General features: G+C 41.8%; 1 protein-coding gene across 8 annotated transcripts in view; it reads left to right on the forward strand.

The window, feature by feature from the left end:
* Gm2977 (predicted gene 2977) overlaps positions 1 to 21,838 on the forward strand; it is a 58,917-nt gene extending 37,079 nt beyond the window's left edge. For 2 of the 8 annotated variants that reach the window (XR_003950937.1, XM_030248134.1), the window contains exons 4-6: positions 14,307 to 14,469; positions 15,427 to 15,558; positions 16,236 to 16,424. Coding sequence is in view for 5 of the 8 variants with exons in the window: in XM_030248134.1 (XP_030103994.1) it covers positions 14,307 to 14,469; positions 15,427 to 15,558; positions 16,236 to 16,329 (389 nt within the window). In the remaining 3 variants the exon portion in view is untranslated. Of the gene's footprint in view, positions 1 to 2,076; positions 3,244 to 5,742; positions 5,802 to 9,156; positions 9,614 to 13,439; positions 13,575 to 14,306; positions 14,470 to 15,426; positions 15,559 to 15,731; positions 15,742 to 16,235; positions 16,425 to 21,522 lie in introns of those variants that run through there. The other 6 variants (XR_003950936.1, XM_011244793.2, XM_017316310.2 and 3 more) reach the window with 5 other exon arrangements.
* Positions 21,839 to 22,555: the final 717 nt, after the last annotated feature.

Here is a 22,555-nt window from a genome sequence, read left to right on the forward strand (position 1 = left end):
AAGCTATTACAAATATTCTCTATATGATCAAAAAAACACAGAGGAAAAAGAAAATATGATCAAGAGAGATACGAAGGATGTGCAAGACATCTTCTGTAGAGAAGGGGAGGTGTGGAGTGGAAACTCAGTTCCATGCAGGGGAAAGGGATGAAGGGAGATGGGGGAGGTTATAAATGTGGAGATGAAAAAAAATGATACTAACCCTACATTATAGAATAGGACTTGGTGGTTTGGGTATAAATGTGTGGTTATATTCACATATACTTCACCTCTGTTTTTTTTTTTTTAAACTATGTCTGTATGTGTGTGAATTTATATCTGTATGTGTATATGTGAACATGTACATGCATTTTCTAGCTCTGTTCAGGGAGAGGACCTGTGAGCAATGACCATATTGCACAGCCAGATAGATCTTGGTTCTTAAATACCATTCTCTAAGGAACCAGGGCTCCCTGGAGGAAAGGATGACTTCAGGGCTGAGAAAGAAATAAGAGGAGAGCCTGCTTTTACTCCAAACTAGGCAAATGCTCAAAGGAATGAGGGATTCACACCCAAAGGACAGAGTAACCAGCTTTTAGCCTGTGCTAATTTAAGATCAAAATAACAGATGACAGGAGCTGGAGAGAGAAATGGTCGAGTGGTTAAAAGCATGGCTGTTCTTCCTGCAGACCTGGGTTCAATTCCCAGAACCCACAGTGCTGCTTATAGAGGATCTGGTACCCTCTCTGCCCTCCATGAGTGCCAGGCACACACATGGTGTACAGAAAGACATGCAGGCAAAATACCTGTACATGTAAAATAAATAATAAATTAACCAAGATTATAAACTATTGATTAAGTGGGGACACCTGAGTCCATAGCAACATAATTAAATATATTAAGAACAAACAAACAAACCAGGATGTTTTATGAGTAAGAAAAGAGTCACACAATCTTGATCTACCTTTCCCAAATTTCAAGATACTGAAGAACTGCAAAGGGAAAAAGAATTACTTCTCATGGAGAAACTGTGAGGATGTCACCTTAGTCAATAATCAAAGTTAATGTCAATAGTAAGTGGCAACTCAAAATCAAGTCCCACTTGGAGCTGGGCAACAAAGCAACACTCTATGTGGTCAAGGTTTTCTAACTAGAATTTAATCAGAACAAAATATCAGATAAGGGGGACAGCAAAACGTTCAGTGGGTAAATATCTTTGTTGCCATGCCTCACGCCCTGAGTTTGATCCGCAAGGACCACATAGTGAAAGGAAAGAAATGTCAGATGAGCCCAAACTGAGTGACCTTGCATAAAATAAAGGTACCACAATCTTAAAAATGTGTCAAGGTCTCGAGAGAAGCTGTGTCACACAGGACAGCTAAGTGCAAGACAGGATTTTCAATCAGGTCCTTTTGCTAAAGAAATTATGATTGGGGTCATTTTTCACATTTAAATGGGGTCTCACTATTAGAATGGAAATGTGTACCACTATTGACTCTGATCATTACACTATATCCATGGAGAAGAATATCCTGAGTAGCAGAAAATAGACATTAAAGCATTTGAAGGTGGAAGGCCAAGCTCTTGTCACTGTACTTGTGACTTGTCAACTGACATGTCTCCAGGACAGAAATAACTTTACAGAAGAAAGAATGTCATCATTTGAAAAACACAGTTTTAGATTTATGGATGTGTGTGTGTGTGTGTGTGTATGTGTGTGTGCCACATGAGTGTGGATACCCAAAGAGACCAAGACAAGGTGCCAAATTCCCAGAGCTGGAGTCACCGGTAGCTGTGGGTTGCTTGACCTGGGTGCTGGGAACTGAGCTCTGATCTCTTGTAAGAGCAGCAAGTATTCTTAGTGCTAAGGCCAAGGCATCGCTTAGCCCCTGCTTTGTTTGTAAAGTGGGTTCTTATTGGTCTGGAGCTCTTCTGTTAGCCAGGGTGGCTGACCAGTAAGCTCCAAGGATCTGCTTGTCTCCTGTGTGCTAGAATCACAAGTGCACACCGTCACATCTGGGGTGAGGCTCAAACCCAGGTCTTCAAGCTTGTGTGGCAAGAACAGTAACTGAACTTTCTCATTCTCTACTCTGACAGTAGCATTGATCTTCCCAGACTGATAACTGCTGAAATCCAGGTCACGGCTCACCTCACCAAACTCAAAGCAAGGAGTGAGGAGAGGGAGACTCTAGACAGCCACTGGACTACAACCATCGGCTCTGAAATAATGAGAAACTATTGTAAGCAGACAGATGCCTTGATGTCTCTGAGAAGTTGCAAAAGAGACAGCTGTCTATGAAGATAGAAGCTAGACCGCCTGTCAAGCTGACATGGAATGAAGAGCTACAGTTCCATCTTCATTACATCCTGAAATTGAGCTCCATCTTCAAATTGATGCCTCAGAATCCATAGGAGCCATCAAGCAAAGAAATACACCCTGACAGGTTGTCATGGCCTCCGCATATGTGAAGTTGCCTGTGCACTAAAGGTTATCAGTCATGATGTCATGTCCTCAGCTGGTTTGCCTGCATTAAGGCAGTTACCCAGCGCTGCTTCAGTCTTTTGTGTAGTTGATATTACAAGCTTACACCACCAGGCTTAGTTAACAGTCCTGTGTGTGTGTGTGTGTGTGTGTGTGTGTGTGTGTGTGTGTGTGTGTGTGTGTATGTGTGTAAGGAAGACTCTGCTTTCACTGATAACTGGGCTATTTCAAAAGTTTAATTTCTCGGGATTTAAAACTTCTAAACTTTTGTAAAAGGTACAAATTGAGAATCTCAAAATATTGGACCACCTTGCTTTAAAAACTTTTTTTAATGAAAAATGGTGTGTGTGTGTGGCTAAGACACAAGTCAAAACACAAAATTCATTTATATTTCACACCTCATGAATATAGCCTGAAATTAATGATTTACAGGATTTTTAATGAGCTTATGCTTTTACTATGACCCTTCAATTGAGGTCAAGTGTGGAAGTTTCTCCTGGTGGCACTGTCTTGGTGCTTAGCAAGTTTTGGATTTGTAAATGTTTTAGGCTTTCAAATTTAGATGCTTAGTGTATGGTGCTTCCCCAGTGGCAATGTAAAATGCATAGGGATAAGTATATACGTGGTGCTGGACCAATAGTTACTGAGTTCTTAAATATTTTATCAGCCTTCCTCAAATAGAAGTTTCTCACTCATCTCAATGCAGACCAGAATTTAATTGAAAAGCTTTTGCTTCATTTCCAGCAAGTACAATAAATTAAAGCTGGCCATACTTGAATGTCTATAAGGCTGTTGTATGTTTTATTGATTTTATCATCTATGGAAATATTCTCAATTGACCCACAAAGAGGAGTTTACCTTATTCTTCCTAATAAAATTGAACATACATTTTGAAGAAGGGACTTTAAAGCTATTAAATTCAAATGCTAGAAAAAATATTTACAACGCCCTAAACCGAGGCTATGTGTCCATTCCCTAGCACCATGCATATTTAACTAGTTTACTTCTTGAATGTCTCTCTGTCTCTTTGACTCTGTCTCTCTCTCTATGTGTGTCGCTGTCTCTGTCTATCCTTCTCTCTTTCTGTCTCTCTGTCTCTGTCTCCTGCCTCCCCTCCCCAGCCTCTGGATCTTGCTATGCAGCTCAGGCTCCCCTTAAACCTGTTTTAAACTAGTTCATTTTTCAGTACAGCATTCTCTGAAGTTCATTTCCTATGTGGTAAGGGTCTATCATCAGAAAGATGATAGAAATTAGAAATGTTCAGACCTGACTCCCTAATTAATGTATTCTTCAATTATTAAAATCAGCCAGTCTTTTATAATTTTCGAATTGTTTTAAAAGGTACACTGCAAATGGTGTTTACTTATAATCACACCATCCCACAACATCTGACTTAGACCCACCTCTCTTACTGTCACACCATAGCACACCATCTGACTTGGACCCACCTCTCCTACTGTCACACCATAACACACCATCTTACTTAGACCCACCTCTTCTACTGTCACATCATCGCACACCATCTGACTTAGACCCACCTCTCCTACTGTCACACCATAGCACACCATCTGACTTAGACCCACCTCTCCTACTGTCACACCATAGCACACCATCTGACTTAGACCCACCTCTCTTACTGTCACACCATAGCACACCATCTGACTTAGACCCACCTCTCCTACTGTCACACCATAGCACACCATCTGACTTAGACCCACCTCTCCTACTGTCACACCATAGCACACCATCTGACTTGGACCCACCTCTCCTACCTGTCACACCATAGCACACCATCTGACTTAGACCCACCTCTTCTACTGTCACACCATCGCACACCATCTGACTTAGACCCACCTCTCCTACTGTCACACCATAGCACACCATCTGACTTAGACCCACCTCTCCTACTGTCACACCATAGCACACCATCTGACTTAGACCCACCTCTCCTACTGTCACACCATAGCACACCATCTGACTTAGACACACCTCTCCTACTGTCACACCATAGCACACCATCTGACTTAGACCCACCTCTCCTACTGTCACACCATAGCACACCATCTTACTTAGACACACCTCTCCTACTGTCACACCATCACACACCATCTGACTTAGACCCACCTCTCCTACTGTCACACCATAGCACACCATCTGACTTAGACCCACCTCTCCTACTGTCACACCATAGCACACCATCTGACATAGACCCACCTCTCCTACTGTCACACCATAGCACACCATCTGACTTAGACCCACCTCTCCTACTGTCACACCATAGCACACCATCTGACTTAGACCCACCTCTCCTATTGTCACACCATAGCACACCATCTGACTTAGATCCACCTCTCCTACTGTCACACCATAGCACACCATCTGACTTAGACCCACCTCTCCTACTGTCACACCATCACACACCATCTGACTTAGACCCACCTCTCCTACTGTCACACCATAGCACACCATCTTACTTAGGCCCACTTCTTCTACTGTCACACCATAGCACACCATCTGACTTAGACCCACCTCTCCTACTGTCACACCATAGCACACCATCTGACTTAGACCCACCTCTCCTACTGTCACACAATAGCACACCATCTTACTTATGCCCACTTCTCCTACTGTCACACCATAGCACACCATTTGACTTAGGCCCACCTCTCCTACTGTCACACTATAGCACACCATCTGACTTAGACCCACCTCTCCTACTGTCACACCATAGCACACCATCTTACTTAGGCCCATTGGACTACTGTCACACCATAGCACACCATCTGACTTAGACCCACCTCTCCTACTGTCACACCATAGCACACCATCTGACTTAGACCCACCTCTCCTACTGTCACACAATAGCACACCATCTTACTTATGCCCACTTCTCCTACTGTCACACCATAGCACACCATTTGACTTAGGCCCACCTCTCCTACTGTCACACTATAGCACACCATCTGACTTAGACCCACCTCTCCTACTGTCACACCATAGCACACCATTTTACTTAGACCCCACCTCTCCTACTCCTTTTCATCTGGCGTTTGAATGTTCTCTGATTACTGCAGTTATATTTAACTAATTACATTCATACTTAGAATTTTCAAAAATCACAAAGGACACAAACACTGTCTTTGACCTAAAGGACCATATAGTCTGTTTGGAAAAGTTTATTTAATAAAAGTTAAATTAGCAAATTTGGTAGGAATACAAAAAGATTAATAAACAGATGAAGGGTTAAGCTAACCTTTAATGAATGAATATAATTTTCATAGGCAAAAAAGGGATGTGGAATGGAGTGGGATGTTCCCAGTGAGGAGCCCAGAATGACCAGGTAAGTAGGAATTTCCACAACACATTACTAGAGCAAGAAGGGGAATCCATTGAAAAGGTATACTAGAAATATTTGAGAGAAATAAGCAAACTTGAAATTGTTATGTGGGGTCAATTTATGAGTCTAACCAGTTAAGTACCAATCAGTTTCTTCATGTTCCTGGCCTTGGATTTTTCCCCCTCTTACCTCTAGATTCCGGATTGTAACATTAAGAGTGGCCACTTTCAACGATCACCCTAGCTTACAACAGTTCCTGGCTACTTTTTTATTCTTAATTCCTAGAAATCAGGATTTTATGCTGAAGCTTGATTTTGATCACAGGTGATTAAAGTTAGAGATGTCTTATTCTTCCTAACCAGAGATGTCAGACTAAGGCGGTGAAACTGGAAAAAACATGGCCAAGTCTTTCTGTTACCTTGGGAGCTGAGGGTGGCCATCTGGTATCTGTCATATGCACCAATCAGCTGAGAAATTCACTCTTCCCAGGAAATACAAATGGCAGGAGAAGCAATGGCTCATCATGGAAGCCTCCCAGTTCCCAGTGGCTCCAGTCATCCCTTTAATTGCTGACCCTTCAACTGCATTTCTGCCCCTGTATTCTATGATACCTTGTGTCTTGTATAAATAATCCCCTCTTTCTGCTTAAGTTAGTTTGCTTTGGGTTTCTGTTTGATACCCAAAGAGTCCTAATATGGTAATAACAAGATACTTCCTGAAACCCTGCTGTCCTCTACTTCTGTATGTGTCCCCCACCTGCATTCTAAGGATAGATAAGCTTTCCCTTATTTCTCTTTTAGGCTTTGTATATTCCCTGCTTTAGAAATCTGAGCATCACAATTCACAATCCCTCTCTATGCCTTTGCTTTGACTCCCTGGCTTTTACTCCCTATTCTTGAAGGAAATGCTAACAAGGAAACGGAGAACACCTGGGAAGGTCATTTATATATGCCTGGGCTTATGAACAGATATGGGCTCCATTAGTCTGAATCTCCCAGGACATATGATAAAAAGGTTAAAAAACAAGAAAGAGCCAGGCATATAAACATAGCAGACAATATTGAAAGTCAAAAAAAAAAAAAAAAGAAGGATGAACATAATAGTCACAGGAGGAAATGTGGAGACAAGGTGTAGAGCAGAGAATGAAGCAAAAGCCATCCTGAGCCTTCCCCACCTGGAGATCCATCCCACATATAGACACCAAACCCAGACAATATGGAAGATGACAATAAGTGCTTTCTGACAGGATCCTGCTATAGGTGTCTCCTCAGAGGCTCCACATGAGAGTGACAAATAATAAGGCACATTTTTGCAGCCACTCTTTGGATTGAATATAGAGTCCCCAGTGGAAGAGTTGGAGAAAGGACTGAATGAGCTATAGGGGGTTGCAACCATAGGAAGAACAACAATATCAACCAACCATATCCCCTAGAACTCCCAGGGACTAAACCACCAATCACACATGGAGTGACCCATGGCTCTAGGCACATTGTGCCAGATGACGTCCTTGTTGGACATCAATGAGAGGAAAGGCCCTTGGTCCTTTAAAGGCTTGATGCCCCAGTGTAGGGGAATGTCAGGGTAGTAAGAGAACACTGTGTTCTAAATATCTTTAAAAGTCCCACAGTCTTTACATATTCTTAAAATTTCAATCTCTTTAAAATATTCATCTCTTTTAAAATTCAAAGTCTTTTTACAATTAAAAGTCTCAACTGTGGGCTCCACTAAAACAGTTTCTTCCTTCAAGAGGAAAATATCAGGGCACAGTCACAATCAAAAGCAAAAGTCAATCTCCAACCGTCCAATGTCTGGGATCCAACTCACGATCTTCTGGGCTCTTCCAAGGGCTTGGGTCACTTCTCCAGCCAGGCCCTTTGTAGCACACGAGTCATCCTCTAGGAGCACCCTCATAGAAGCAGGTGGAAGGGGCATGAGATAAGTGGGTTCTAGGCAGGTAACCAGAAAAAATGGCTAACATTTGAAATGTAAGATTAAAGTGTTTTAAAATAGAAAAAAAAAATGAAGACCCAGAAATTAAACTATACTTATGGACACTTGATCTTCGCCAAATTAAAAAATATACAATAGAAAAAAGAAACACCTAAAATAAATGTCGCTGGTCTAACTGGGAGTAAGTATGTAGAAAAAAGAAAGTAGATGCATATTTGTCACCTGGCACAATACTCAAGTCCAGGTTGATTAAAGATCTCAACATAAAACCAGATTCACTGAATCTAACTGAAGAGAAAGCAGGAAAGAGCCTCAAACTTATGGGAATGGGGTTAAATGTTATAAACGGGAACTCCAATAGCTCAGACTCTAACATCAAAGTTTATAAATGGGCCACAAGGAACTGAAAAGCTTCTATAAGACAAAGGGCATAGCCAGTAGGACAGATTGACAAACTACATATTGGGAGAAAAATGTTCACTAACCCCCCATCCAGTGGAGCACTAATATCCAAAATATATAAAGAACTCAAGTAGATAACCACCATAAGAGCTAAGAACACAATCTAAAAATGTGGTAGAGAACTAAACACAACATTCACAACAACTCATCTTGAATGGCTGAGAAGCACTGAAGAAGTGTGCAACGTCCTTTGTCTTCAGAGAAATGAAAACCAAAATGACCCTGAGGCTGGTTTCCAGCGGTATACTTTCCAGTGAAGAATGCTAAGATCAAAAAAACTCATGTGAAAGCATATGTTGGTGAGAATTTGAAGAAAGAGGAACATTCTTCCATTTCTGGTGGGACTGCAAAGTGCTATGGCAACTCTGGAAACCAATATGGAGTTCCTCAGAAATTTTCAGATTGATCTACCTGAGAGACAAGGACCAACCTTACTGGTGCATGGCCTGCTACTTTCAGTTTTCACTTGATGGCTTGTTACTCAGATTTTCTTATTGGGCTATGACTTTGCTCTTGTCTTTCTGATTCTCAAGCAGTTCTCTGTTCTTACACATTTTTTGAGATACCTCTAGCCACTGGGACTTATTTATACCTTCAAATCCCTCTAAATTGGGGGACTTCTAATACTTGGAGAAGCTGAGTGACAAAAGCAAAGTATGTTGAGCCCTTTGGTGTCCAGTGCACACGAATCTATGGGAGTCTAGATATGCTAATCCTCTAGAACATTCTTTAGGAAAGCAGCAGTATGCTCTCAGGTCCCTGTGTGACCTCACCTTTGTCAGCTTTGTCGGCTTTTCTACTGCTGGTCTGAGAACAATTGGAAACTCCTGGAATAGATGTCTCATATCTAATTTCCTTTGTCATTGTTAGTATACTAGTGGGAGTAGGTTTGATGGAAATATACTCTCAAACCTTAATCAAACCAGTGCTTTTTATGGACCATCAGGATGAAGTACCAAGTTCAAGGAAAGTTCTGCACGAACTGGTCAAAGCCAGCCAAGTGGAGCAAGAAGAAAGCCAAGCAGAAGTCATTCATTCCCAGCACCCTCAGCACCTTTCTCCAGGACAGGGTCACTTAGTTTTGGTAGGAGAAGGGATGACCTGAGATAGCTGTCCCATATTCCCTCAGAAAAGAAGGGGCCAGGAATATTGGGGAAAGATTATGGGTGTCACGGGGCAGTAAGGAGAGTGTAAAGTGAATAAGTAAATAGATATTAATACAAAAATATTTAATTATTTAACAAAATGGCACAAAATGTATTGTTATAGTAATTCTAGTGTATACACAGGCAATCAGTTTAACACCCAGATAGACTAGATGTTGTAAACTAGGGTGCCTTTGTTATTGACATAAAGTATGCACGTTGCAAACATAAATAAAAAAGAAAGATGTTCATCCCAAAGATCTATTATTCTCCTCAAGTCTAAGTGTTTGTGGTCACCTTCACCAGAATTCTAGAGACCTCTGTTCATCCAGGTCTCAGGTCTCATCCAAAGCACAGACCTGAACCAGCTGTGGCCAAGTGTTCCTGTTCTGCCTCAAGCTTCAGAGACACTGGAGGGGCAGCCCTGGCCTTCAGGTGGCAGCCATTCCAGGTCCTCTGTCAGCTAATGGAGTCTTCCACAGAGGCCTGTCATCTCAAAAATAGAAGCTTGGGTATTCCAAAGATTGGGATGCCACTCTACAGTCATGATGAGTTGGTTACGTGAGACCATAGAAGTTAACTAATGTCTGTATGACTGTTTTCCTTATTTGAAAGTGAGTAATGAGATCAGCTGAGGAGTGGTTGCTAAGAATAAAATCACTGATTAACGTGAATGATAGGACTCTACAGAGCATGGGCTTAATTTTCTGCTTCCAGTGCAAAGAGCTGGGAGAGTTCAAAACAAAACCAATAGAAACAACAGGAATATTAACAACAACAATTTTTAAAAAACCTTCTTAGTGCTGGGATTACAGTTATGTACCAACTCTGGCTAAGGTTTGTATGTATTTATAATAAACAAACAAACATCCCTATTCCAGTTCTAGCAGTTGCCTCAGAGAGAGCTGTGTGACACTGCATGCTGCTTCCTTTCCCCAGATAGGTCAGGTCTTCAGTTCTCTACCAGGTCAGCTGGACCTAAGACAGTGTAGTTAACCTTCTTACTGCCATGGTATGATTCTGCAACAATCCTTTTCTTGGTAAAACTGAGCCTGTATAGAGTAAGCCCCTTGTTGTTGGATCCAGGATACTTTAGGCCAGCAAACACACAAGCCACCCTTAGTGAAAGAGAAAAGGAAAAATCACATTGCAACAATATGTGCCATCATTGGAAGAAAAAGCCCTCATCTTTGAAGCCATCACCTATCTTCCCCTGATTTTTGAGCTCTGCATATTGATATTGTGTGGCTCAAGAAGGTAGTGAAATTCAGATGTTTTCCCAAAGAAGACATACATGATTTTTCACTCTTTATCTGTGAGGTTAGGGGGTATTATAGCACAGGTTCAGCAAAGCCAGCATAAGAACACAGAAGCCAGAGATGATAATGCCAAAGGGAAAGCATCCTGAACTTATAGACACATTAAAATTGAGGTTTCATCTTAACTCAGGTCATTGCACTCCCAGCCCTACCCTCTGAGTCTTTTTTTTAAATTTTTTTTATTACATATTTTCCTCAATTACATTTCCAATGCTATCCCAAAAGCCTCCCACACCCCCACCTCCCCTACCCACCCATTCCCATTTTTTGGCCCTGGTGTTCCCCTGTACTGGGGCATATAGAGTTTGCCTGTCCAGCGGGCCTCTCTTTCCAGTGATGGTTGACTAGGCCATCTTTTGATACGTATGCAGCTAGAGACAAGAGCTCCGGGGTACTGGTTAGTTCATAATGTTGTTCTACCTATAGGGTTGCAGATCCCTTTAGCTCCTTGGGTACTTTCTCTAGCTCCTCCATTGGGGGCCCTGTGATCCATCCAATAGTTGACTGTGAGCATCCACTTCTGTGTTTGTTAGGCCCCAGCCTAGTCTCACAAGAGACGGCTATATCATGGTCCTTGCACTAAATGCTTGCTAGTGTATGCAATGGTGTCATCATTTGGAGGCTAATTATGGGATGGATCCCTGGATATGGCAGTCTCTTGATGGTCCACCCTTTTGTCTCAGCTCCAAACTTTGTCTCTGTAACTCCTTCCATGGGTGATTGTTATCAATTCTAAGAAGGGGCAAAGTGTACACACTTTGGTCTTCGTTCTTCTTCAGTTTCATGTGTTTTGCAAATTGTACCTTATATCTCAATATATTAAGTTTCAGGGCTAATATCCACTTATCAGTGAGTACATATTATTTGAGTTCTATTGTGATTGTGTTACCTCACTCAGGATGATGCCCTCCAGGTCCAACCATTTGCCTAGGAATTTCATAAATTCATTCTTTTTAATAGCTGAGTAGTACTCCATTGTGTAGATGTACCACATTTTTTGTATCCATTCCTCTGTTGAGGGGCATCTGGGTCCTTTCCAGCTTCTGGCTATTATAAATAAAGCTGCTATGAACATAGTGGTACATGTGTCCTTCTTACCAGTTGGGACATCTTCTGGATATATGCCCAGGAGAGGTATTACGGGATCTTCTGGTATTACTATGTCCAATTTTCTGAGGAACCGCCAGACTGATTTCCAGAGTGGTTGTACAAGCTTGCAATCCCACCAGCAATGGAGGAGGGAGACATAACTACAGATCCTGAAGAAATCGAAAACACCATCAGATGCTTCTAAAAAAGGCTATACTCAACAAAACTGGAAAACCTGGACGAAATGGACAAATTTCTGGACAGATACCAGATACCAAAGTTAAATCAGGATCAAGTTAACGATCTAAACAGTTCCATATCCCCTAAAGAAATATAAGCAGTTATTAATAGTCTCCCAGCCAAAAAATGCCCAGGACCAGACGGGTTTAGTGCAGAGTTCTATCAGACCTTCAAAGAAGATCTAATTCCAGTTCTGCACAAACTATTTCACAAAATAGAAGTAGAAGGTACTCTACCCAACTCATTTTATGAAGCCACAATTACTCTGATACCTAAACCACAGAAAGATCCAACAAAGATAGAGAACTTCAGACCAATTTCTCTTACTAATATTGATGCAAAAATACTCAATAAAATTCTCGCTAACCGAATCCAAGAACACATTAAAGCAATCATCCATCCCCCTGAGTCTTATATTTGCTGTGAGTACAGCATCATGGTACAACCCGCAACATCCTTATTGCACAACTTTGCAATTTAGGAAGACAGATATTGCAGAAGTCATGGCTATGAGGCTACAATGTAGTAATGTACAGTCCAGGATGACCTTTGCTCTATGATGCCCACTTAAATTGTCTGGTTGTATTTGAGAACAGGACCATGTGCAAGATAATGTTTTGAAGATAGGACAGCAAGTTTACCATTTATATTTGCCCTGTAGTTGATCCCCTATGTTTGAAAGAATAGGGAGTGTTCCTTATAAAAGATAGCATTGTAAACCAGAGATTTTGTGAAGCACATGGATATATATATATACATGTGTGTGTGTGTGTGTGTGTGTGTGTGTGTGTGTGTGTGTGTGTGTGTGTATATATATATATATATATATATATATATATATATATACATACATATATATGTATGTATTTATGTATGGAAAGAATGAAAAGAATGACCACTATCAAGGAATGCACCATTAGCAAATATCATCCAGGTTTTATACAATTAAACGTATAGGAGAAAGATATTTGCCTCTGTGATACAGGAAATCCCTGGGAAATTGGAGTATATATCATATGAATTGACTCAGGTGGCATATTTATTGTTGAGAAAAATCTACTACATCCACAGTCCCTAGAGATTTGGGGCTAACAAAATCTCTTAAGCATGTCAGAGTCCTAACCAACGTTCCCCCTCAAAAGCACATGACATCTAATGAAGCAGTTAGAATTCTCCAGCTTTGGAAGGAGAGGTTGCCAAAGGGGATCACACGGGTCCATGAGAGGCTCCAGGAGAGGCACCCCAGAAAAGGACCAAGTTGGGGAGAACTAGTTAGCAGGTAGATCATGGAAGTTGCTAGTGACATCATCAGTAATGCCTTCCTTGGAGAATCTCTTGTATCTAGGAGAGAACTAGAATCTTCTGTGTTGTCACCTGTGTTGTGGTGACAGCAACTGCCTGTGGTTCATCTCTTCTGTTTGCTCTGGGATCACCAGCAGGAATGTTTTCCTGGCTGCTCAGGCTATGTCAGAAAGAGAATGGCGATGAAGGAGACACCAGACCAACAAAGAAGGAGGAGGGAATCCTTTCTCATGAAAAAGGAAGAAGGAAGTCATTCTGGAGAAGGCACAGTGAGTCCTGGGCAGAGTTGGGGATCTTCCTGGTAGAGGTAGGCTTGAGCTGGGCCTTCCAGGAGTAGGTCTTACAAGCTGAAGCCTTGGACTTTGCCAATGTCAAAGAGTCAAGAATTTCTGATGATTAGTTTGACAGAGCCAGGAATTGACAAACCTGCAGCTACTTTTCTGGGAGCTATTTAATTTCAATTTGAGTGGCAAAGAATGCCAGGAGTGGGCACTATGGGAATATCAGTGTTTTATTCCTTTCATGGAAGGGAGTTGAAACACTTCATCTTCCAGATTACTGTAGGTAACTTGAGTCTCTGATGAAAAGAACAGAGAAGGATGCTTCCCTGGTCATGTCATGTGGTGAGGACTCAGACACTTTGGATTTGAAGACACTCGATTAATTAGAGCTTGATAGTGCTAAGCACTATGAACTTCAGGATTTCCCTGAAACACATCTGATATGACCTGACAATGTTCCCCATATCTTTTTGTCTGAGGCAAATTATAGATTTCAGGGCAAGGGGTCCTGTAATAGGGAGTGTGGCATATGTCTGACAGTGGTGATTAGGAAGAGGACATAGCTTAGCAAACCAGCTGGAAGATAGCTTTTCTGCTCTTTTATGGATTCACCCTGTCTTTACCTTTTCTCTCCCTCAGTCTTCTTCTTGGGACTCAGAATGGTCTCCCCTCTCCTGGGCCATCAAGTATGCAAATTCATTTGTGTTTATCTATCTGCAGGGTCTGCTAGAAATACTTCAACCCAAAATTCCAACATCACTAATCAGATATCAAATATAAATAAAGTTAGAGAATTGAAATTGGATATGAGGAAGATCAGCAATGACATGGAGGAAATGTGTGGAATCCTGAACGTTTACATGTATGAGAATTTGAACTACAGGTAGGAATTATGCCCAGTACCCTGTTGCCTGTATTGTGCCATCTGTTAACCCAATTTCCTTCCATGAATGGAGTGTGTCATCTCCCATCATTCAATTAAGTTGCACTGACAGGTGTTTAATTGTTGGATAAACAAGGTGCTGTGTGTTTATTATCAACTTCTTTTGTACTTGACCTTGGGTTGCTTGCAATCTGATTGTTGCTGTCAACAGCTGGAAGGACCTGCTCACACTTGCTGCCTCTCAGTGTGTGAATGCAATGCCTGCAGGCTATCACACCTTTACTCTGATATTGTTCATCATATTCTGAGCGATGGCACCTCCCTGGATTTATTGGCATTCTAATTGTGTCTATGTGTGTGAACTTAGCTGTGTGTGTTTTGTTCAGGACTGAGGCTCTGGGACCTTTGATGGGGTCTGAGGATTTGTGTGATGCACAGTTTGCAGGTCCTGTTGGTGTGAGTCCATAGAGGTCCAAAGTGATCACCAGGGAAGTTTGCTCCTGGTGTTTCCTGGTTGTCACACAGGAATCTCCTCGGGGAGGAGGTGTGATAAAGCCTTTCACCTGTAAATAATAGTTGTGTCCTCTGGGAATTCACATAACAACAGGAACCAAGGAATGAGAATCCCTGCCTTAAAAATAAGAGGAAAGTCATTACAGATACCTATAGGACCCTTGCCTGTGGCACAGTGTATTGGAAAATTGTCATAGAAGTAATCTATTCCTTCAGGCTTGCCCAGGAAGCTCTTGAAGGTCAGCTAGCTCCATTAGGTCTCCTTGCTCTGCTGTCCTCTGCCCAGGATAGTAAGTTTAATTAGCACCAAGGGGACCCAGTTTTAAGGAACTAGGATGTGGCATGCAATTGGCTTGGGTAGTCCATGATACAGCCTGTTTGCACATGATTATTGAATCCTCAATTCAGCAGATTATTTGCTTCTTGGGCCATGACCTAACACAGGATGAACACTGAATTCAACATCATTAAATCACAACATGAGAAGACAATGTTGGATATGGATAAAATGACCCAGTCCATAATTGCTTCCATGAAGTTCTCCGAGGAACTGTTAAAAGATAACTATTCCTACAGGTGAGTCAGTGACACAACTGAGACCCCCAGAACTAGGTAGGAAATGCTTCTGTCCTTTTAGGACTTTGAAAAAACGCAAGGGCTCTGGTTCTATGTTATCTTTTTTTTATTTAGGAACCCTGCCCTGAGGCAAGGGTCTTGGATTTGTACCTCTTGGACTCAGTTGTCCTAAGTGTGAAAAGTGTCCAAGACCCTCCAATCTTTATTCTTCCAAATTCAAGGACCTCTACATAAAAACTTTTCCACCACGCTGGGAATATCCAGGAACCCTGAACCTCTAGGGTTCTGACCACAGATTAAAAGATCTAGGATTCCAGACAAAAATGGAAAGAGTGTACACTTGTTGGGTCAGCTCAACTCTCTCAGAGGAGATAAGCCCTCTCCCTGCTGAAGGTTTTATGGTACCACAGACCTATAATCAACCATGAAGAACATTTCCTCTTCTGTGATGTATAGGGTGCACTCTTGGTGTCAGGGCTTTCAGAAGTTTGTTGAGTCCTGTGGAACATGGGCGGTATCTTGATTTGACCTGCCTCTGTTTGCTGCTGCTATGTATACTGTAGACTCTTCTGGGACAGTCTGGGGTTCAGGGCCCTTGTGGGACCATGGGACTTGTAGTAGTGGCAAGCCAATGGAATCTGGCTGGGAATCACCAATTTTTTTTTTTTGTGGATCAGCATCAAGCAGAAACACCACCTCCGTGAGTGCACTCAACTAAAGGAAAAAGTGAGGATATTACCGAATGAGAACAGAAAGGTGCTGTTGGAGTAGGCTGGAATGCAAGTGTCCCGTGGGGAAGAAAAGAGGTTCTGTGAGGAGGCCAGCAAGAACATCTGTGCCTCAAGTGCCAAGGAGCAGCAGGTAGGATGATGTGTATCAGAGGCAGATTGCCCTCATGTCTAAACATAAACATAGACAATCCAATGCAACAGTCCACCAACTTCTCCAGGCACTCACCTATGTCTCCTCCAAGTGTTTGTTTATGTGATCATCTACAGGGCTCTCTGTGGAGGTAGCTTGGTTCAAGAAACTGCATGTTTGGCATGCAAATGTTCCTGCTCTGCTAGAATCAATAAGGGTGATAGGTTGTTTACACATCACAACACTACATGCCTTAAGTTTGAAGGATGCTGTGTTGGAGCCCTTGTTGAGAATAGCAAGAGCTTTGAAGGAAGAAGTAAAGGCCTGTAGCTCATTTGCTTTACAGGGATCTTGTGAGATTCTAGGTAGGAAATAGTTTGCAGGGATGACAGCCTTGTGTAATTGACAAATAAGTGGATTTCATTGCTGTCTTTTGGTGGCTTCTCTATTCCCCCCTTTCCCCTCTATCTCAAAATGGTCTCTGCAGGCTTCATATATCTTGGTTCACACTGAGAGGTCCTGAGTAGCATATTGTCAGTCCCATTTTCTTTGAGTGCTGTTGGAGTGGTCATTCCTGGGCCTGAGAGTCTGGAGTTGTCTGGATGACCAGAGATGACAGAGCGGCTTCTCACAGGCTCAGGTTTGGTGTGAGATTTCTGAGGCTTCATGAAAAAATTTCTTAATATATGCCCCCAATTCTGACCAAGAAGAGTGTTCTCTAGTGATTTTTGTTAGATGTTTTTTTTTTTTTTTCTGTCCCCTGTGACAGGGATTCTCTGTGCAGCACCTGCTGTCCTGGAACTCACTCTGTAGACCAGGCTGTCCTTGAATTCAGAAATCTGCCTGCCTCTGCTTCCCAAGTGCTGGGATTAAAGTAGTGTGCCACTATGACCTGGCTTCTCCAGGGCTTTTTATCCCTCTAAAGTAATCACAGAGTCGTTGGGTCTCCCTTGAAACATCTCCTGTGCATAGTCTGAATTATCTTGGTCCTGAACCATAACAGATACCTCATTATTTTGTGCTCAGTTATGATTTTATGTGAATCAGTCTGTGTGTGCTTCTGTGTGTGTCTGTGTCTGTGACAGTGTGTCTGTGTGTTTCTTTTTGTGTATGCATTGTTTTCGTGACCTGTGTCTCTCTCAGTATGTTGGGAGGCCATTCAGTGACATCTGAGTTGTGCAGTTATTCTCTATATTACTTCTTTGAGCATTGGTCTCTCAATAAAAGTGACATTTCCTGTTTTGTTCTGTCCAGTAGTCTTTGCATCTCCTGTTCACTATCAGGTAGCACCCCCTCTTTCATTTATTTCAACAAATTGATAAACACAGCTATTTTAAAAATAAGTGTTAGATTCCTTCACTTTCCCTGCATAGATTTATCTCCCTGGGAGATTTGGGTTTGTCTTATTGGCTCCACCATGAACATGCATAGAATCCTACCGTGCATCCCTCTGCTAACATGGTTTTTGTAACTATATTGTGGGCATGGCTTTGTTTCAGGATAGATTCCTCTTCATAGTTGGCACAGTGCTGCATTTCATAAATGTCACAGCACGTTATTTCACCAGCTTTCTTCCTACTGATATTGAGGAAGATTTAATATCACATGAACTGTAATAGGTTGAAAAGTTCCTGGGTAGTGACCAAAAGTCACTGTCTTCCTCTGATGCTACCAAGGAACCAGTGTAGTTGTAGGGAAGGCTACTGAGAGAGTCAACATGGGGCTTGCTGGAGGCTTTTCTTAGGAATCTATTTCTTGGGAATTTGGTATTGTGTTGTCCAGGTTAACTGTGCAGAGCTTGTAACTTCCTGGTAGGATCAGAAAGCATCTGCATAAAAAAAATTTTGAAGAGGAGTTAATTACAGATGAGGCCACAAAGACTGCCTGAGTCTAAGAACCTTATACTCATACACATCAGAGGTCCCAGTAGCTGCTCATGCAACAGGAAATGTGCTGGGCGACAGTAATATTTTCATTGATTTGTGTTTGTGTATCTCTATGTGTGTATTGTGTGGTGTGTATGTTTTTGTTCCTTGTGTGTGGTGTGTGTGTTTGTCTGTGTGTGTTTGGACCACGTTTGGCTGAGCTTGTTTATACTAAAGTTGTGTATTAGTGTAATACTAGGTAATTTTGTGTTTGTGATATGGGTGCTTGTATATACAAATGTGTGTGTGTGTGTGTGTGTGTGTGTGTGTGTGTGTGTGTGTGTGTGTGAGTAATTGTGCATGAATGCACCTGTGTGTGTCTCTAGAGGTCAAATTTAATGAGAAATACACTCTGAGGTTTGAGTTTGCACCTATGAAATATCAAATACAGCACTTCAATTATTCTTCATGCTCACCTAACACCCAAGAATAAAAGGACACAAGAATTCTTGTAGGGTCAGATTTTTAACTGACTAGAGACAAAACTATTGATTCTCATTGAAATCTTTAGAGCAAATGTAAGGGATATGGTATATGGAGGTAAGGAGGACATTGCTGTATAAAATCGTTGTGTTTATGACCTTTTTCTGCTCTTGGTGAATTGTGAAGGACCACTGGGAGGTCAGGTGGCTCACTGTGTCTTCTAAGCATTCCAGGTTGTTTTCCTCATTGCCTGCCACCATTACATTTCCTGCTACCTCTGCTCAGTAAAGCTTTGCCTTGTAGTTTGTCTTGGATTTTACTCATTGAGAGATTGAGTTGCTTGGAGCTGAACTTGCATCCAGCAGAATTCCCATAGCTGTGGAGCAAACCAGGCCTGCTTCAGGAGCCCATTGAGGGTCTTGATAATCTAAAGTACTCACACTATCTTATCTGTGTAGCATTCAGCAGGACTGTTCTTCAACATCATTTTCTCAGAGTTAAAATCAGCCTCAGTTGGGGTTGGGAGAAATGAGGACCTTCAGACGGTTCTGGTAGTATAAAATTGGTTATGTCTGTTAGAAGCCATGTTCTGAAAGTAGAAAAGAAGTCCTCATTGACCCAGTTCTTCCAGAACAAGTAGGAGGTATCCACAGATTCTAGGGTATTCAGGGCTGTAGTGGTCCTCAGAGCAGCCCTGAAGGAGAAGTTATCCTGATGTCCATTTGCTGAAGAATGAAACGGTACTGTGTGGTGCAGCCCTTCCATGAACTCAGTGTGAGATAATCCATGCAAGCTTTTGTCCTTCAACTAGTCAGCCTTTTCTTACTCAAAATAGCCCTGACACAATCACATTCTGGGGAGAAAATGGTTCCTTTGGATCCTGTTATAGACAGTTCCTATTACTCTGGGCTCATACCTTTGGACACCAAGTCAGTTAGGTGATGGAAAATGGAGATCCTATTGAAAGAAATTGTTTACTTTGGGACAAGTCTGAAACAGTGAGCAAGAACAAGAGGCTGGTCCACCACCAACATGTGAGCATAGGCTGGGAAACAAACCTATTCTACACAGCCTTGGGAACTTGCTGAGCCAGATTGGATAATAGGACAAGAACCCTGATTCCCAGACTGGTTTATGAGTGGAAAGCATATCACTGACTGTGCTGCCTCTATGCTTTGCCCACTAAGTACCTTTCCCATTCAAGATTTGGTTTTTTATGCCTCTAAAGTTTCCTGGGAGATTTTTATATTTGTATTAACCCGGAAACTAAATGGGGCACTGCAATACAATATGCTTGTATTGCATAAACACAAATAGGTGTGTTTGAGAGTGTGCCCTACAATAGTCATAGATGTACAGGGGTGTTGTGTTTTTTTCATGACCATCACTTTTAAGGTTCATTGCTCGGCCTTGGGAATATTTTTATTTAGCAAACTCTTACAGATTCTAGGACCTATGAATTACCCATGGGGTTTTATGTTGTATGTTGTCTCTGGTTATTTGGAGATAGAGGGATTGACAAGTGGAACCTTGTGAGGTTCCTGCACTGGAGAAATAATCATAGCCTTCACTTCAGTTCAGGGCATGCTCACACCCCATAAGGAATCTACATGGTTTTCTAGGTTGCACACATCTCTCTTGGACTCACATTCAGACATTGTTCAATTGTTATTACTCAATATAATATACCCGCACAACTGGGGAAATGTGGTGTTTTTTTAAAACTCCAGTATAATGTGTCATTGACAGTACTGATTCTAGCAGTTTTTAAAAGGTGAGAAACAATTCCAAGCTCAGGTGTTCTATGACACTTGGGATGCACGGTATGATCTCAGCTCATAGGTCATGTTGGTTTGTCCAGCTGAATAGAGCTGTTCTGGGAGGGACAGCTGAATTGACAAATGCTTACCAGGCCTTTGTTTCTTCCTTCCCTAAGTCTGAAATAGTCCAGCAGAAAGCAGAACATGGCACAGACCACGACATGATCTCCCTCAAAGAGAAGTGCTGGAGGAGGAGCACTGTGTGTGCACAGGAAATACACCACTGTTGCCTCTCATCCCTAATAACCATGGCTGTAATGGGCTGTATGCTCCTCCTTTATTTTGGTTTCTTGGGTATGAACAGGCCTTAATTTCATCTAGCCTCTGGCCCAGGAAGAGTGCACATTTAAAGGGATTAAGAGAAATGCTGAGACACATTAAGAGCTGCTGGGCATCCAGGAAGAATCTGAGTGCAAATTTATCTTTTCCTGATGGGTCATCATGACTAATTACATGGAGATCAGTCAACAAAATTGTAAAACCTTGGGTCCAAGTCTACAACCTGTGTTCTGCTTTGACTTGGGAGGCCATATCCTTCAGACCCACACTCCAAAAGGAGAGTGTTGCTTAAATTTCTCCTGCAAAGATTTTTACCTGCAGGAACTGCTTTTCTACTTAGTTGCCAAGGACAGCCACAGGCTATAAGTCTGTGCTACAAAATAAGCAGACTAAGAATTTTGCTTTGCACAATTTTTTGGTTTGATTTTGGTTTGAGTTTTGATTAGTTTAGTTATTTGGTTTTTCTTGTTTTCATTCAAAGTTTTGTTATTAATTGGTTGTTTATTTGTTCTTGTAATTAATTTGATATTTTGATAAGGCTATATACAGTACATATTGACTGTCAGCTTTTAGTTACAATTGAGTACATTGCATTTATTCTTATGACTAACACCTTGATCTCCAACTCTTCACTCTTAAAAACCTTGTTATTTCAGGTGTGATCATGAAATCCCACAGATATCAGACCCAGATGGATCTCTGCATTCTTCACGGGACCTGGGCTCCATAGTTTCTTCTGAGCCAGACTGCACTACAAAGTCCATCATAAATTCATTGTGGAGAGTGTGTCCAACTCTCTGGATAGGAACTTAATGTTGGAAAACTTACCCATGCTGCATCCTTGTTGTCAAATATTTAGCTACTGTGAAAATTCTGTGGATGATGATGTTGCACACATTAATGGCAAATACATCAGTATTTCTGTAATAACTCTCATTAATTAAAAGCATAGTCTAAGGGAATAAAAAGCTGTCAGAAAACACAGCAGTGTATGCTTCAGCTTTCCTTCAAATATAAAATCACTGGTAACTGCAAGTAGAGATAATAAATTCCACAATCTGTTTGGGGACAGGTTTCTCTACGGGTCCTTCAACATTCATTTTATTACTTTATGATTCACCTGTGTCTGCCAAAAGACATCTTTCAAAAACAATGAAGACTGCAATTAGGTATCATCCTATAAAATCCTAACAAATGCTTTTTTATTTGATATTTTCTTTACATACATTTCAAATGTTAAACCCTTTCCTTGTTTCCTCTCTGAAGATCCCCTTTTTCCTACCCCCAACCCCTGCTTCCCAACCTACCCACTCCCTCTTCCTGGCCCTGGCATTCCCCTTTACTGGGGCACAGAACCTTCACAGGACCAAGGATCTCCTCCCAGTGATGACCAACCAGGCCTTCCTCTACTACATATTTAGCTAGATCCATGAGTTTCACCATGTGTTTTCTTTGGCTGGTGGTTTAGTCCCAGGGATCTCTGGAGGTACTGGTTAGTTCATATTGTTGTTCCTTCTATGGGGCTGCAAACCCTTCAGCTCCATAGTTCCTTTCTCTAGCTCCTTCACTGGGGACCCTGTGCTTTGACCAATAGATGGCTGTGAACATCTACTGCTGTATTGGTCAGGCAGTGGCAGAGCCTCTCAGTAGACAGATATATCAGGCCCCTGTCAGCAATCTCTTGTTGGC

This window comes from Mus musculus, chromosome 14 (genome assembly GCF_000001635.26).
Source record: "Mus musculus strain C57BL/6J chromosome 14, GRCm38.p6 C57BL/6J".
Taxonomy (NCBI): Eukaryota; Metazoa; Chordata; class Mammalia; order Rodentia; family Muridae; genus Mus; species Mus musculus.